This window comes from Camellia sinensis, chromosome 8, assembly GCF_055761805.1.
Source record: "Camellia sinensis isolate YWXY chromosome 8, ASM5576180v1, whole genome shotgun sequence".
Lineage (NCBI taxonomy): Eukaryota > Viridiplantae > Streptophyta > Magnoliopsida > Ericales > Theaceae > Camellia > Camellia sinensis.
This window is the reverse complement of record NC_138968.1, coordinates 110,833,872-110,851,245: the sequence shown is the minus strand read 5'-3', so window position 1 is coordinate 110,851,245 and position 17,374 is coordinate 110,833,872. Positions and strand designations below refer to the sequence as shown.

Genomic DNA, 17,374 nt, shown 5'->3' with positions numbered 1-17,374 from the left:
CGTAAGCCATCTAATTTGCCTGTTCTGTCTGTCTACTTTCGGAGCCATGTGTGAGTAATAACTTAGTAAAGCTATATTCAACTTTATTTATTTTCTGTATAATGAAATAAGATCTGTTTTCTAAAATGTTATGTTCTGTACAATGAATAATTGTCCAATTTCTAACAATGCATCCGTGGTATTCTTAGCATATCTATTAGCTATTACCTGGTATCGGATGTCCTATTATGGAACTTAATATGTCTGTAATCTATTACCCATACCGGAGGCTTCATTATGGAGCTCAGCATATCTATTCTCTGTTACCCAGATCCGGAGGTTCCTTTTATGGAACTGGTTATACATAACCACCATCTGTTCTGCATATGTTCTGTATCTGTTTGTAACTATTTTGTATCTGTTTTGTTAACGCTAATGGATGTACCACATATGATTAAGCATGAACTCTAATTTCTGTATAAGAATATGAATCTGTTTCTGATATGAAATATGTTTTCCGTATCTGATATGGAACATCATTCAATTAAAAACTTTTACTCTGTTATTATTCACTAGGCTTCCGCTCACTCCATTACTTATGTATGTATGTAGATAATTAGGCACATAGGCAGGCCCAATGATGATCGCCTGGGGCTCTGTTTTGTCGGCCAACCCTTGTGCCTTCCGATGAGGTTTCGAAAGCCATGTGGTCATGTTTTGTAAACGTATAAGACTGGTTTTTTTTTTTATTTTTTTGGATTAGGAACAAATTTTCTGTTTATCTGTATATTGGGCTAAGTCCCCTTTTGGTTATATCTGTAATGAATGTGACGTAAGACTACTATAATTATGACGTCACGTGTTTGTATATAAAATTTTGAAATTTCTGTCCTATGTATCTCTACACAGTTCAATGGACGTTGTATTTTGTATATTTGCTTCCACAGCCCCTTATGTTATAAGATATTCATATCAGAGGCCTTTGATAATCCCAAGATTATTGGCCGGTTACGACGCTAAATCTATAAGGACAGCTTTGGATCGTGATACGTAGGGCACTAGTGATGACAAATCGGAATGAAGATGAACACCATGGGTGTAGTGAAGGTTGGTAGAGTCTTTCTCTCTCTCTCTCTCTCTCTCTCTCTCTCTCTCTTTATTTCTTCGAACTTTGGGCACACCTTTTTTTTCTTCCATTTTTGCAAAATCAGGATCCCTTATCCGTAGGCTTCTTCTACAAGCCTTCACGTGGTCTTCTCTTACCTCACGATATTAGGGTTTTTTATTACCTCGAGCTATAGAATCCATCGATCGATCTCCGAAAACACACGACCAAGGTCATTGTGATGGGCCTCCATCCGAACTACTTCATCTCCCGTACCACCATCCATCACTCTAGCATCGCTACTTTCACTTTCCGCTCTAAGGCCTCCGCCGAGTCCACCATTGTCGCCTTCATCGATCTCTCATTTGGTATTATTCTCAATACTAAACCAATACACACATACACACACACACGCTCTATCTTTGTCTCTATCTCTGTCTCTTTGATTTGTAATTTGGGGTTCAAATTAGGGTTTTGGTATTGCAAAATGACGTTTTGCAAAAGGAGAGTCCTAATTCGACTTCTTCGCTATTGTCGAAGCTAGTGAGAGGTGATGTGCTTCTTGACTCATGTGGCTCCTGAGATTATATTCTCTCTCCGGCGGCTCCAGTGGCCATTATTACGGCCATCCATTTCAATAGATCATAAGCTAAGTTTGTAGAGGGAGATGGAGAACAATTCACACAGCGAGGACACTAGTAGTCAATTTGCAGAATAATAGTGTATTGTCATTTCCAATATGTGATGAAGACAGAGAGACAACATCATTATCCATTGGAAAATGCTATAGATCCCAAATAATCTATCAAATTTTCTAGCATCACTAGCATCACTCTTATCCATAAGCCAAGCAGGAAAATTATTAAATTCAAATTACTAGTTCAAATTAGGCCCACAAATTTGAGCATAAAGTAAATTTGGGCTCTATTTAGTTTAGGAAATTTATTTCAATATCAGATGCAGACCAATTGTTTCAACAGATAAAAAAAAAAATAAAGATTGTGATTGCTTGTTGAATTGTTATTTTAACAAATAAAAAAGAATTTTCAACAGATTAAAAAAATGAACAGATAAAGCTAAAAGAATTTAAACTGATACCTCTTTCTCTCAATCGAATAAAAAAAACTAAACTGAATAAATAGGAGAAATAAGCTTTCTAAATTTTAGTAGATATATACAAATTTAGTGAATTTGAACAGGCAAGAAAAAAATAATTTTGACAGATAAAAAACATTTGAATAGATAGGTTTTAAAATTTTGAACAGATAAAAAATATTTGAACAGATAGGTTAAATGGTAAAATTGAAAATAAAATATTTTTTTAAATAATTAAAATATATTTTTCACTAAAATATTTTACAATGAGTGTACTTTTTACCCAAAAAAAATACTCATAAAAGTTAATGCCTTACATCCTCTTTAGATTAAAATTTTCAATAATTTTCTCTAAATTATTTTGTTGTAGATAAGAATAATTATTGCTTAAATTTTTTAATTTTACCCTACTTTTATCTTTATTTTGTTTTAAAATAGTATGTCATGCTCTTATGCAAGATGACATAACTTTTAGATGGATGAGGTGGGTATTGACATGTCTCTTTCTTGTACTCATACCTTAATTACTCTTTTCAAGATGACCTTTGTTTTATTTTATTTTGTTATAGAAAAATCTTCCTCCTGCAGTTCTAAGGTAGTGTTTTTTGCAGAGATCATCAAAGTGCTTTGTTGTTCGTTTTAAGTCAGTGATTATACCCTGAGAACTTGTCTTGACCTCTCAAGACAAGTTAAGCGTCATGTTGTTTGTTCTGAATCCGAGACTATATTCTGAAAACTTATTCCGTCCTCTCAAGATAAGTTTTACTTAAGTTAGGACTTGCACAGCCCAACAGTGAACCCATACTAAATGTTGCAGTAACAACAATTTAAAACTAATCTCCTAATTAATTGCGTTACGCTCAAAAAATTGACCCAAAAAATTTCGAATTCAAAACCTGAAATCTTAACTCCCACACCTTTACCAAATACGGTACATGCCTTGGGTTCCTAGATGACCTGTAGTCTAATCTTTCCTTTAAGGTCCATTGAAAAGGTTACTCAATCACGAAGTCATGTGGCACTATCTAGCGGACGATGAGATATGGAACAGTGAAGATTTTTTTTTGGTTTTTCATCTGTAGTAAAAATAGGAAAGTTGATGGTAGTGCGAAGAAAAGAACGTCAACGAGGGCCCTAACTGTTCTTTTAATTTTCTTGATTTCATAAAAGATAAATGATTATATCATTATTCAAAGGGAAAATTGGCCTAAGGTCCCTCCTCTACTTTTGATATGAGGAGAGGTCCTTTATAATATGTTTTGATGGCTAAGGTCCCTCAAATTTATTTTAGGTTATAAAGTACCTAAATTACCCTTCCTTTATAACATAAATTTGTTTGAATATTATATGGTTGAGTTAACTGATACATTTTGGAAACCGAATTTGAAGGGGAGATTTTGTCGGAGTTTTCGTCGGAGATTTCAGTGGAGATTTTATGGTGGAGATTTCTTCGGAGATTTCAGTGGAGTTGACGAGAAAGATTGCTACGATCGTGTAGATTTTGTTGGAGATTTCGTCGGAGATTTCAGTGGTGTGATAGTGTATTGATCGCGTAGATTTTCAGTGGAGTTGAATCAGGTTTGTTTTCGATGGAGATAGCACATGCATTTTGATATTTGTTTTGAATTTTTGTGTAGAGAGAGGCCAGCTTGATAGAGTTGATTTTTATTTTTGGAATTAATTTTTTATTATTTGTTTTTTAATCAATTTGAAAGAGTGTTGACAGTGTGTTGATCGCGTAGGTTTTTGAGTTGAGTTGAATTAGGTTTGTTTTCGATTTAGATTCCAAATGTATTTTTATTTTTGTTTAGAGAGAGGCCAGCTTGATAGAGTTGATTTTTATTTTTGGAATTAATTTTTCATTCTTTGTTTTTTTGATCAATTTCAGATAGTGTTGACAGTGTAGGTGATTTTGATGTTTAGAGTTCATTTTTGGTGCTCTGTTTTTTATCAACATGCTGATGAATTATAGTTGTGTTCTATGTTTTTTCAAACCAAAGAAATTTCATTTTCTGCACTATTGTTTGTGTAGTCCAGAGGAAATTATAAGTGCATATGGACATATTATTAGAAGTTTGTAATGGCGATAGAATATGAGAAAGTGAATGTAAGTTCATAAATTTCTCTATACTTGTATTTGTAGTTCAGAGAAAATTGTAAGTTTGTTACTCACTTTCAGTTTGTAGTTCAGAGAAAAGTATTTTTCTGGACTTGTATTCTATGTGATTTTTTTTCTATAATTGTGTTTAATTGTTAGCAGTAAATTTCTCTGTGATTCATTAAGTTTCTGTGATTTTGTTTTTTATCATCTTGAAGGTGAATATCAGTTTGTAGATGTCTTTGGAGTTTTATTTTAAGTTCAGAGAAAATTATAATTTTTAGAAATTTCTCTGACCAGAGATGTTGTTATTGTGAAGTGTTTGTGTGATTTTTTTTGTTGTTTTTTGTTTCAGTTTTAATGGACAGTGCAGTGTTGTTGCTGTGCAAATATGGGAATGATACTATTGTCATTAATGTTTCATGCGAATTGAATTTTGAGGAATTGGTTGGCATTTTGTGTAAAACATGGGAGAATTTGAAACCTGAGACTATGTGTATTTCATATTCTATTTTGGGCCATCCGAATTGTATGGTTCGAAATAATATTGATTTTCTGAATATGTTGAGGGTTGTTTGTGCACGCGGTGTTGATATAGTTGATGTTTCAGTTAGTAGATGTAGTACTTCTGATGAAGAGGATGAAGTGGGGTCTAATTGGGTAGATGTTGTGGATGGTGAGTGTGATAGGCTGGTGGATGTTGAAAGGAATTCACTCTCTAAGTTTTGTTCTCACCAAGAAAAGGTGTTATTGTCGGCTAGTTGGCGGAATAATATTACGAGTGTTGGACAAAAGTTTGAGGGTGGTGTGGTTGAGTTCCGTACTTTTTTATGCAAGTATGCTATTGAGGTTGGTTTTCAGTTTACGTATGTTAAAAATGACAAGCTGAGGGTTACGGCAGAATGTGCATATAAGGAATCAAGGGGATGTATGTGGCGTGTACATGCTTCTGTTGAAAAAACAAATGGGTTCTTCTACATAAGGACTTTGAACAATGAACATACGTGTGGTGTGGCGGTTCGTACGAGTAAACATTCGAGGATGACTTCCAGCTTGGTTTCTGGGCTGATACTTGAAGAGGTAAGTGCAAAACCTTTAACTCGTCCAGTGGATGTTGTGAAAGGAATGAAAGAAAAGTATGGGGTCTCAATTAGTTATAACTGTGGTTGGTTGAGTGTTGAGAAAGCAAAATGTAGTACATATGGGGATTCTTGTTTGTCATTTGATCAATTACGGTGGTATTTTGATGAGGCATTGAAGAACAATCCAGGGAGTCGTTTTGAGTTAGATTTTGAAGATAACAAGCGTTTCAAAAGAGTGTTTGTGGCTTTTCATGCATGCATTGCTGGTTTCAAATATTGTCGGTCATTGCTTTTTCTTGATGGAACATTTTTGAAAGGACGATACAAAGGAGTTATGCTTGCTGCAACGGGGAAAGATGGGAATGAAGGTAATTGTAAATATATCTATTTTTATCTAAGTATGTGAATTTTCTATACATGTAGGAATTGAGTGAATGTGAATTTTCTCTGGTTTTGGCCACTGTGTGGATTTTCTATTGTTGTGGCCACTGTGAGAATTTTCAATGGATTTTTGTCAATGTATGAATTTTCTCTGGATGTTGTCATTGTGTGAATTGTATCTGTAGGTGGTCACTAAGTGAATTTTCTCTGTATATTATGATTGTGTGAATTTTCTCTGTAGCTGGTCACTAAGTCAATTTTCTCTGGATGTTGCCAATGTGTGAATTTTCTCTGGATGTTGGCAGTGTCAAACTTCTCTTGTTGTTTTATTGTTCTATTTTTCTCTGTTGTTTTGTAGGTGGTCACTAAGTGAATTTTCTCTGTATATTATGATTGTGTGAATTTTCTCTGTAGCTGGTCACTTATTCAATTTTCTCTGGATGTTGCCAATGTGTGAATTTTCTCTGGATGTTTATTGTTCTATTTTTCTCTGCATGTGTGTACCTAATATGCTTGTTCCTATTTGTTTTGTAGGTTTTTTTCCTGTAGCTTTTGCTGTTGTTGATGCTGAGAATAAAGACAATTGGTGTTGGTTTCTTGAACATTTATATGGAGTATTAGGATCAGAAAGGGTGATAAGTTTCATATCAGATCGACATTGTGGAATTGTGGAGGGAATTGCTAGGTTTTTCCCTAACTGCTTTCATGGATTTTGTCTGGAACATCTAAAGAGAAATTTGAGGGATAAGTTGTCATGTGGAAACACAAATTTGGTTAGGGAGACGATTGTGTCCAAGTTTTCAGAATGTGCATATGCTCCAACAAAGGCATCATTTCATTTCAAGTTAAATGAGTTAAAAAGTGAGGGAAGAGACATTGTGAGTGTTTTGTTGAGAAGTTTACCATATGAAAATTGGAGTGATGCATATTTTGCAGGGAAACGTTATGGTGAGATGTATTCAAATGTTGCCGAGTCATTCAATTCATGGATACGAGAAGCTCGGCACTTGCCAATAACAAATTTGGTGGACATGATACGGTTGCAAATCATGAATATGAGGTCTGATAGGAGGCTACTCTCTAGTAAATGGAATAAAATTTTGTGTCCTCGTATGGATAGTGTGTTGGAGAAGTCTTTTTTGGACGGGAGGACATGGAATGTGAGTTTATCATCTGATAATGTCTTTGAAGTGCATTGTTTTCCTTCGGTTATGGTTGATCTTGGGTTGAGAACTTGTTCATGTCGAAAATGGGAAATAAATGGGTATCCATGTCAACATGCTGTTGCTGCAATTTTTAGGAGTGGAAAGAATTTGAATTCATTTGTTGAACCATTTTTTCATGCTGATATGTATCGTCAAGCATACTCCTTTTCGATTGGCCCAGTTCCAACTGTTGAAAAACCTGTGTGTAGCATTGAAGATGCTATGATTTTACCTCCATTGAGCAAGAGACCTGCTGGGAGGCCGAAGAAGAACAGAACTGCTTCTACTGGAGAGTTTAAAAGGGTGATTAAGTGTAGTCGTTGTGAGAGTATTGGTCACCATAATAAGAGGACATGCAAGGAACCTTTGTTAAATAGTTGAGGATTATACATTTTATTGATGGAATAATACATTTGATGATTACTTTGTGTATTTTGTTTTGTGAAATTTATTTTTTGGACAGTGTATATAATAATATCAATCAAATTCATCCAGAGAAATTTTTCAATATGAGTTAAAGTGTGTTTGTTGATATATACTATAGGCAGTGGGTTTGTAGTACCTGTAAAATTCATCCAGAGAAATTTTCCTATGGCAGAGAAAATTCTGTGTGTTGTGTTTTGAAGCTTCATATTCATCCACATAAATTTGACAATGGCAGACTAAAGTACTGTGTGGATTGTGTTTTTTCAATTTGATAATTGTTTTGTACTAACACAGTGCATTAGAGATTGAATGATCATATAGGCACCTTCTTTGGTGAGATAGGAGTTAAATTTATCTGTAAATTTCTGGTAGCTTCATATCAGTCATTTCAAGAAATGTGCACAGCAGACAGAGCATTCAAAAAATTTCTCTGAGTTGAGAATTTCTCTGGACCAGGATAGAATTTCTCTGGACTCACTTGAACTCAGAAATTTGTGTCAAAGCCAGAGAAATTTTCATCCAGAGAAATTTTTCACCAACAGAGAAAACTATATGGGCATTGTGGTCTGAAATTTGAAATTCATGCAATGAAATTTTCCAGTGGCAGATAAAATTATTGTGTGCTTTGTGTTTTGTTGAGTTTGATGATTGTTTTGTACCAACACAAAGTTTTACAGATTACATGATCATATAGGCATCCCCTTGGGACGATACAAGTTAAATTTCTCTGTGAATTTCTGGTAGTTTATACCAGAGAAATTTCTGCAGACAATTTTCTCTGGTAGACAATTGTTGAAATTTACATTAGTCGAAATAAAAAAAAAAAATGAAATTTAGATTAGTCAAGAAAGGATATATACATATACGTCAAGGATCATCATTCCTTCAATGTATGAACAAGAAAGGATATATACATATATGTGAGACAATTTTCTCTGTGTGGATATGTACATTGTCTTCCTTTCACTAGTTTCACTATTACATTTGTGGTTCTTCTGGGGGTATTTCAATTGGTTCAGTCCATGACCTGTCAACTTCGGTCACAAATCTCTCTATGAGTTCTGCCCTCATCAACCTTATCTCTTGTGTGGATAATTTGGATTTGATAGGTTCATGCTTGCTATATTGTTTCATTATATAGCAGACGAAGAGGCCACAATCCAGACTGCATACAAATTATAGGTATGGTTAGTTTTAAGAAACATGCAACAGAAATTATCTTATTTATAGATGTATGAAACTTACGAATCGCTTTCTTGTTGTGGAGCATTGTTGACATACTCAAAGTCATAACTTGTGTTTTGTGAGTTAATTAATTTGAAAGAGTGTTGTGATTGAGCGTCTCTTTCAAGACAAGCTTTCAGAAAATTCTCCACGTAATCTTGCTGCAAAAAAATAATTTTTATATAAGAGAGAAATTTACGGACAAGTCAATGGGATTCTATGAAAATTATCATCACATAAAGATGATGATGGATCAGAGAAATTTGCACTCGTTACCAATTGTTTTGCATCTTTGACATATTTGTCTTCTGCATCATCCCTCCTTGGCCTCAATGAGTTGTAGAACCTCCATAAATTGTCTTGTTTGTCCAGGACAAGCAAGGTCCAGTGATTTCCATGTGTGGACTTCTCATTACCTCCAGTATTTATTGGGAAATGGAGGAACCTATAGTTCCTCCATGCTGTTTCAATATGCTTGTCAAATAAGGACACTCGAAAACTTTGATTTTCTGTCATGTTGATGAAATTCTGTGCTCAGAGAAAATCAAAAAATGGTTTTGTTAGTGACACAACTGACTTCAAGAAGTATATTAAGAAGAGAAAGTAGAAAGTAAATTCCAGAGAAAATCAAATAAAATAGTAGTAACATACTAAGCACATGGATGTGAAAAAAAATGAGGTTGGTTGTTGTTTCTCTCTGATTTGGTCAGCCAAAAGGATCTCTCCATAGCCATCAATGACCTGAAAAATATGATTTATAATTGTAATATTGTTTTATAAAGGCTGATGGAACATTGCAGAGAAATGTTGATGAAAGGGAAAGACTTACATTGTTGGCAATTTCTTTTTGCTTTATGAGGTTTCCAATGTCTTCAAAGGTAATGATATTCAACTCACTTGTCCAAATTAAAGCTCTACAAGATGACAAAGAAGGGATTGAATTGTTGTTAATGCAACATAAGTTTGTAATTTGTTGTTTGTTATGTTCTATTTTGTTTGTTGTACTTACTCAAGCCCAGACACATTTGATATGTGCTGCAAGATGTCTTTTATATGATCTTTTATCAATCTTGAAATGGGAAGAGTTTGTGGAAAGACCCAAGATTTTGTGATGTTTATAGGTTGAGGCAAGACGTATGCATCAGCATCAAGCACTTCTTTGTCCTTTGTGCTTTGCTCAACTTGTTTTGCAGCTTGTTTTGAAGCTCTAGTCACTTTCGCAACTTTCGGATATTGGAATTCTGGATCATGCTGCTTTTCCTTCCTTTCTTTTGCCTTTAAATTTTTTATCATTGAGGTTGGATCTTTTTTGACTGTAGGCAGTGAAAATATTAGGAAAAGTGAAATTTCTCTGAAGCAACAGATGATATTTCAATATGTAAATTTATTTAATTCAATATTTTGTAGTTACCATAGAGTTTCTTCTTTTGTTTCGGTTGTTGTTTGTGTGGGATTTGCTCTTGTTGGGTTGTTGGTTGTTGTTCCAGTTGCATTCCAACTATATACAGTGAAAATCAAACAAGCCCCAAAAATGGAATAAGAAAATATACAGAGAAATGAAATGAGCAGTAGAAATATGACTAATGTGTTGAGAGAGATATAACTTCCAGAGAAAATTACCAATGACAGAGAAAATTATAATAAATAGAAATTTCTCTGAGTTATGATGGCACAAGGACATAACTTTTTGTGGCTCAAGATTTTCACTGACCTTGTGGTTGAAGTTGTGTTGGTGTTCGGTATGGTTGTGTTGCTAGTTGGACAGATAGTTCTTGAACTTGTTCATGCAATTTGGCATTTTCAGTTTCAAGCTCCGAATTTGAACACCTCAACTGTTGAATTGTTTTTGCATCGTCTGCTTTTTCAACCTCCAACATCCTTAGTTTCATTCGGATTGTGCTTTCTTTTTCTTGAAGTTCTGAGTTATGTGATGTCAGGATTCTTATTGAAATATCCTTTTCAGCAAGTAATTCCATCCAATTTCTGTCTTCTTCTTTTTTAGATTGAGACAGTGCCTTCAGTCTTTGACGTAGATCAGCAATTTGGGCATCCTTTGATTCCTCAAATTCTTCAGGCTGATGCATTGTTGAGCCACAAATGCCATCATGTTGTTGGTCCATCTGCTCATTATTTTCTTCTTCATCACTTTCATCCTTGTTCTCTTCTTCTTGTTCATCTTCATCTTCATCTTCTTGTTCACTTTCTTTCTGTTCATTTTCTTCTTCATCACTTTCTTCATCATGTTGTTGGTCCATCTGCTCATTATTTTCTTCTTCATCACTTTCTTCATCATTTTCTTTCTGTTCATTTTGTTCTTTGTCTTCTGGTTCTATTTCTTCACTTTCTTTGGTGGTTTCTTCTTCTGTGCTGCTTGCTTGATGTTCTTGTCCATTGCTGGTTTCTTTGGTGGTTTCTTCTTCTTTTTGTTCATTCCCTCCATCTTCAGATGGATCTTGTAATTTCTCCTTGAATATGACAATTGCCTTTTTTAATTCTTTCTTCGTCTTTTTGCCAAGACAAAACTCCTCAGATGGGTTTTTGACTAGCTGCTTGTTATCAATCTGTAACAGGAGACTCTTTTATTAGAGAAATGTTACAAAATTCACTCAGAGAAAAAATTCAAATAAGGAAAATAAAATTCATCTAAATGATACTAATTGGAAACAAACTTCAGAGAAAATTGTATTGGGCCAGAGAAAATTAGAGGCATGGAGTTAATTGTATGGGGCAGAGAAAATTATGAAACAGTGAAATAAACAGTGTTTATAAGTTAATGTTTTACTATATTTGTGTCAGAGAAATTTGAATTCCAGTGAAAATTCATTAGAAGGGTAGAAATAAACAGTGTTAATCAAAGATGCAAGGCACACAAGTTATGGGCAGAGAAAATTACATACAAGGAGATAAAATTTGATGGGCCAGAGAAAATTATGTGACAAAGAACATAATTCAGATATTAGAGAAAATGAATCAGGGCATATAAGTTAATGTGTTACAATTGTGGTCAGAGAAATTTGGATGGGAGAGAAAATTGATTACAATGGCAGAAATAGACCAGTGGTTAACAAAGAAGAAAACAGAAATTGATATTTCAGAGAAAATTAATCTTAATCAATCAATGCATAAGGAGGGAAACAAAGCAGTAGTCAGAGAAATTTTTGAAATTTCACTGAGATTTCGGTAGCAATAGGAATCTAACCTGTCGAGGTGCAAGAGAGTGGACTGGTGTCTTCTGCAGCTGTTTCGTCAAGGTTTGAAGGTTCCACTTGGCACATCTTGGGAAGTCTGTTGTGTTACTGTCTTCTGAGTCAATGATAGTTGCATGTTCACATAGCCAATACTGTGATGAAAATGAAAGTAAATAAAATTTTGTAAACGCACAAATTTGTAAGTATGATAACTGCAAATTTGAATGGATATTATACTTACCAGCAATGCAATGACACACCCCGTAACTTTTTCTGGAGTTCTATGCAATGCCATGATAGAATCAATCAATGTTGATGTGATTGCTTCCGGCCAATCATACTGTTTCATTGATTCAAGAGGTTCCACATACTTTATAAAAACCCAACCTATTGAATTCCCACTTGTTGCAAAAAATAGGGTGAGACACAAGTACAATGTAACAATGATTGCTACATCTTTGAAGTCAGTTGGTTGCTTGCCTTTCATTGCTTTGACCAAGGCATTTTTAAGAACAGGACCAGTGAGCCTTGTGTCCTTTTGGAATCTTCTCCTGAGGAATGCAGATTTTGGCTTTTTAGAGTATCTTAATGACATGGCTCCTTTACCTCCTTCCAAACCAAAAATCAAGGTCATGTCATTTGTTGTAAAGGTCAGGTTCTTCTTCCCAACTGTGAATGCTTTTGTTTTTTCATTGTAACATTGGATTATGGCAACTACATCATCATCGGATTTCCTAGATTTCTTTGGATCCATCCTTCCAGTGGTTAGAGCTTGAATCAAATACCAGAATGGGGTCTTTTGAAGCTCTAGAAGATGTTTTGAACTGAATTTAAGTGTTTGAAAGAAGGAGACGACAGATGAGAGGTTGGATCGGTATTGAATGCTGTAGTGAGCTCTCTTTCTGTGGAGTTTAACAGGTTTTTTCCCCCTTGAGCTTGAGTCTTTTGAAGTTGGGGTACTCATCTGGATGCTAGTTGCTTCATCAGCTTGGACTTGTGTGTTTTGGGAAGGAGTTTGTGGTGTTTTAGTGCTGGTTTTTGATCTTAGATGATAAGAGGACTGAGAGAGTTGTTCTTGCTTCCTTGGTGTTTCTAGTGTTTTGCTGCTGGTTTTTGATCCTAGTGCATAAGAAGACTGAGACAGTTTCTGTTTTTTGCTTGGTGTTTCCGGTGTTTCGCTGCCTTTACGTTTTGCCATTTCTAGACAATGATTAAAGCATAGAGATGTCAACATTAAATCCCAGAGAAAAATGGAAATGTCAGAGAAAATTACAGATAAGGGAGAAAATTGGAGATGCCAGAGAAAATTACAGATAAGAGAAAATTACAGAAAATTTGACATGTCAGAGAAAATCAACTCAGCATCATAAACATGGGAGAGAAATTTTCAATAATTGTTTAAATTACAGATAGAAGTAAACATACCAGAGAAAATGAATGATAGAAAAAAGTAAAACATGGCAAGTGAAAGAAAATTTGCATTCCACAATTAGCAAAGATAAAATAAACAAAGTAATGTAAACATGGCACTGAGAAGTATACCATATTGAAATCAAGAATTGAACAAAATAAACATACCAGAGAAAAATGCACATTCTGAAAAAAATTACACATTCTTGAGGAAATTTCCATTCCAGAGAAAATTTCAATTCATAATATTAAAATGCAAGAAAAATTTACATACACAAGCAGAGAAAATTAACCATGATAGAGACACTCAATGGAGGAAAGTGGTGCGATGTGGTCAGAGAAAATTATAAATACCAGAGAAACTTAGACAGGGGCAAGAGTGTAATTGACATTGCAGAGAAGGATACATATTCCAGAGAAATTTACAAAGCAGAGAAATTCAGAGACAAAATGACAAAACATATTCAAGAATAAGATTAAAATTCAGAGAAATAACTTTTTCTCAAAGTACATATGGCAGAGAAAATTCCAAGAAGAAACATTCATTCCAGTCCACAATATTAAAATTCCAGAGAAAATTTAAAATGACAAAGACACAAGGGAGGAAAGTGGTGCGATGTGGTCAGAGAAAATTGTAAATACCAGAGAAACTTAAGACAGAGGCAAGAGTGTAATTGACATTGCAGAGAAGGATACATATTCCAGAGAAATTTACAAAGCAGAGAAATTCAGATACAAAATGACAGAAACATATTCAAGAATAAGATCAAAATTCAGAGAAATAACTTTTTCTCATAGTACATATGGCAGAGAAAATTCCAAGAAGAAACATTCATTCCAGAGAAAATTATAAATACCAGAGAAACTTAAGACAGAGGCAAGAGTGTAATTGACATTGCAGAGAAGGATACATATTCCAGAGAAATTTACAAAGCAGAGAAATTCAGATACAAAATGACAGTAACATATTCAAGAATAAGATCAAAATTCAGAGAAATAACTTTTTCTCAAAGTACATATGGCAGAGAAAATTCCAAGAAGAAACATTCATTCCAGTCCACAATATTAAAATTCCAGAGAAAATTTAAAATGACAAAGACACAAGGGAGGAAAGTGATGTGATGTGGTCAGAGAAAATTATAAATACCAGAGAAACTTAAGACAGATGCAAGAAAGCAATAGACATTCTAGATTAAGATAGACATTGCAATTAAAAATACATATTACAGAGAAATTTACGGAGCAGGAAAATTTATAGACAGAATTACAGAAACATGTTCAAGAATAAGATAAAAACACAAAAAATTGTTGTGAAAATAAACTTGCCAGAGAAAATTGAAAGAAGAAAATTACATTAATCAAAAATCAGAGAAATTCAAATGCCAGAGAAATTTACAGATAAAGTCAAACAAACATGTTGAAGAATAAGTTCAAAATACACAGAAATAAATTTTTTCAAATGCAGGTAGCTTTTTATTACGAAATTGAAACCCTAATTTATGAAAGGTTATTATAAAATGCTATTAACTGTGTTTCCAGAGAAAATCTAGTTGTATTGTAGAAAAACTGACCAGAGTTAGGATGAAACTTGAATGATGAGCTGATATGGTCCGCGATGAAGATGCGACGTGACGAAGATGGACTGAGATGATGATGAGCCGTGAAAACGAAGCTTTAACGTAGGTCAGAGAAATTTGTGAGGAATGAATGGGAATGATTTTTGGAGAGGATAACGAAGCTGTAATGTCGATGGTGCAGATGATGTTGAAACCCTAATTCTGCTGGTCTCCTGTTCGTGAAGATGCTGGATGTTTGGAATGTAACTGAGACGTCGGAATGAGTTTGGTTCTGTGTTGATTTTGGCGAGGGTATTTTGGTCCACAAAATAATTAAAAACGCGCGCCAAGTTGTTTCAGGGACGTGAGGCATCACTATCTTTTTGTGTGTCCTTTAGCCTCTAAATTGTTATTATTAGGGATCTTAAAAAAAAATCCCCTTATTCAAATTGGCTCTTTTTAAAAAAAAAAAAAAAAAAAAACGATTAGAGTATTCCACGGTGAAGAGAGGGTGAAAATCTATTGTGTTTTAAATTTATAATTGGGTAAAATTTATTTGACCCTTTTGTGTATGATTTAATAGCATTTTATCCTCTATCATATTAAAAATAATCATTTTCTCCCGTGTAATTTTGAACTAAAATGTAAAAGTTAACTATGATATGAAATTACTATAATATTTTCAAACCTTATATTTTTTGTTATTTTATTTCTCTCTCATCTCTTATACACATAATTTATAATATATAGTATTAATTCAATTAAATCACAATTAATTATAGATTCTTAATTATTTATTGTAATTTTTAAATTTTAATTTAATTATATTTTGATCACAATTAATCCTAAATATTTAACTATTTATTGTAATTACTAATTTTTAATCTAATTTTAATTTAATTATATTTTAGATCACAATTAATCCTAGATTCTTAATTATAATTTCTAACATGTTAATTTAATTACATTTTAGACCAATTCTTAATTATTGTTTATTTTATTTTATATTTTATTTAAGTATAATTTATATTTTAATAAATTCTTAATTATATTTTAATTTAATTTAATTGACATATTAATCTAATTTTAGGTTTGGAGAAAATGGGGGTAAAATTGTCATTTTATTGTATTAATTTCATTCTAATTTTTCAAAAAACAACACCCGCTCTCAAAAATAGTGTGTGTAATGCACATTCCGTTAGTTTGGATAGAAAAATTAATGGTAATACTTTAGTTAAAATCACATAGAAACTTTCTGACTATATTTGAACGATAGTAAGTAAAGTGGTCCATTCCCAAATCACAAAGGGGTAAAATGAATTTAATCCTTTATAATTTAAAAGAAACATAATATATTTTTCACTGAAAAAAAAAATAAAAAGGAAAAATAATGATGATACCCTTTAAAAAAATTTAAAAACATATATGTTGGCAAAAGTTTTTAGATTTAAAATAAAAATAAAAAATTGGTTTAACTTTCCTCTCCAACTTTTAGTAATGGGACACCCTCTAAAAAAATAAAATTAAAGAAAAAAATCTTCTAGTAACGAGAGAGGTGCACAATATATATATTTTTTGTAACCTCAAGTCCCTCCACACTTATATATCACACCCTCTCTCTCTCTCTCTCCCCCTCTCTCTATATATTTATACATATACTAAATCTCTATTGCTCTATCTCTCTCTATCTTTCTCTCTATATATATATGCATGTACCAATTTTTCGTCTGTGTATTTTCTATTTGAAATTTCAATAAGGAAAGGCCACTGATTACTACAATTATTAGGAATCATGTGATTTTAATTGATGTACTGTGCCTTTGGTTCATGGGTGACACATAAATTTTAGATTGTGGTTGGGTTTGGATTTGGGATTGGGATTGGGATTGAGATTGGAATTGGGTAGAGGAAGGAGTTGTGGTGGGGATTTTGTTGTAGAAATATGTCAAATTGTTTCAGATCTTAAGCCCAAACCATCATAAGAAGGGTTCGCTTTGCTCTCCTCAAAATGTCTTGTTTACTTGTAGCAAAATTATATGACATTAGAAGAAAATAGGAATACAGATTGTCTTTTCTTTTTGTCAATTTCCTCCATTAATCTTTGTCCACATTTCTTGGTTCTGATAATATATATTTTTTTTCTTCTAAGTTTTAAAAAAAAGAAAAACTTTGTAACAAAAGGATTATGAGTCAACTTGAAAGACGTTAAAAATGAGATATAATTTTGGAAAATAGTCAAACAATGAATTTTCTCTGATGATGTTAGATTATGTCTATAATTTTTTCCTGCATCCGAATTTTCTTTGAGGACATTAGGTTTTGTTATGTGATTCTATTTATAATTTTCTCTTGCATCTGAATTTTCTCTGATGACATTAGATTCACTTCACTTTATGTGTTTGCTTCATCTTGTCGAAGCTAGTAGTTTGGTTGATATGAATTTCTTTGTAATTTGTTAGCCATTAGTTTGGTTGAGATGAATTTTCTTTGACATTTCAATTTATATTGCTTGTTTGATTTTTACTAGTTAGTTTACTCCATGCGATGAATTTTCTTTAGGGTCCGAATTTTCTTTAACCACAATTATAATCACATTAACTTAGGTGCTTTGATTGATTTTCTCTA

The 17,374-nt window shown here is 33.3% G+C and overlaps 2 protein-coding genes across 3 annotated transcripts; one reads left to right on the top strand and one right to left on the bottom strand.

Annotated features, from left to right (window-relative positions):
• Positions 1–4,342: 4,342 nt before the first annotated feature.
• On the top strand, positions 4,343–7,504 carry LOC145797971 (uncharacterized). The gene is made up of 3 exons (XM_082885412.1): positions 4,343–5,727; positions 6,275–6,618; positions 7,490–7,504. Exons 1-3 carry the CDS (start codon positions 4,638–4,640, stop codon positions 7,502–7,504), a joined length of 1,449 nt encoding a protein of 482 aa, XP_082741538.1. The 5' UTR covers positions 4,343–4,637.
• A 579-nt stretch (positions 7,505–8,083) lies between these two features.
• On the bottom strand, positions 8,084–14,999 carry LOC145797037 (uncharacterized). 2 transcript variants are annotated; one of them, XM_082883115.1, is made up of 11 exons: positions 14,765–14,999; positions 12,025–12,983; positions 11,795–11,935; positions 10,307–11,156; positions 10,007–10,093; positions 9,605–9,908; positions 9,425–9,509; positions 9,247–9,336; positions 8,872–9,123; positions 8,617–8,756; positions 8,084–8,536 (listed from the first exon to the last, which is right to left on the bottom strand). In XM_082883115.1, the coding sequence occupies exons 2-11, from the start codon at positions 12,979–12,981 to the stop codon at positions 8,350–8,352; spliced, it is 3,093 nt and encodes a 1,030-aa protein (XP_082739241.1). In that variant the 5' UTR covers positions 12,982–12,983; positions 14,765–14,999; the 3' UTR covers positions 8,084–8,349. The 2 variants fall into 2 exon arrangements, with proteins under 2 accessions (XP_082739241.1, XP_082739240.1); XM_082883114.1 differs by lacking the exon at positions 14,765–14,999 and having other exon boundaries at positions 12,025–13,083.
• Positions 15,000–17,374: the final 2,375 nt, after the last annotated feature.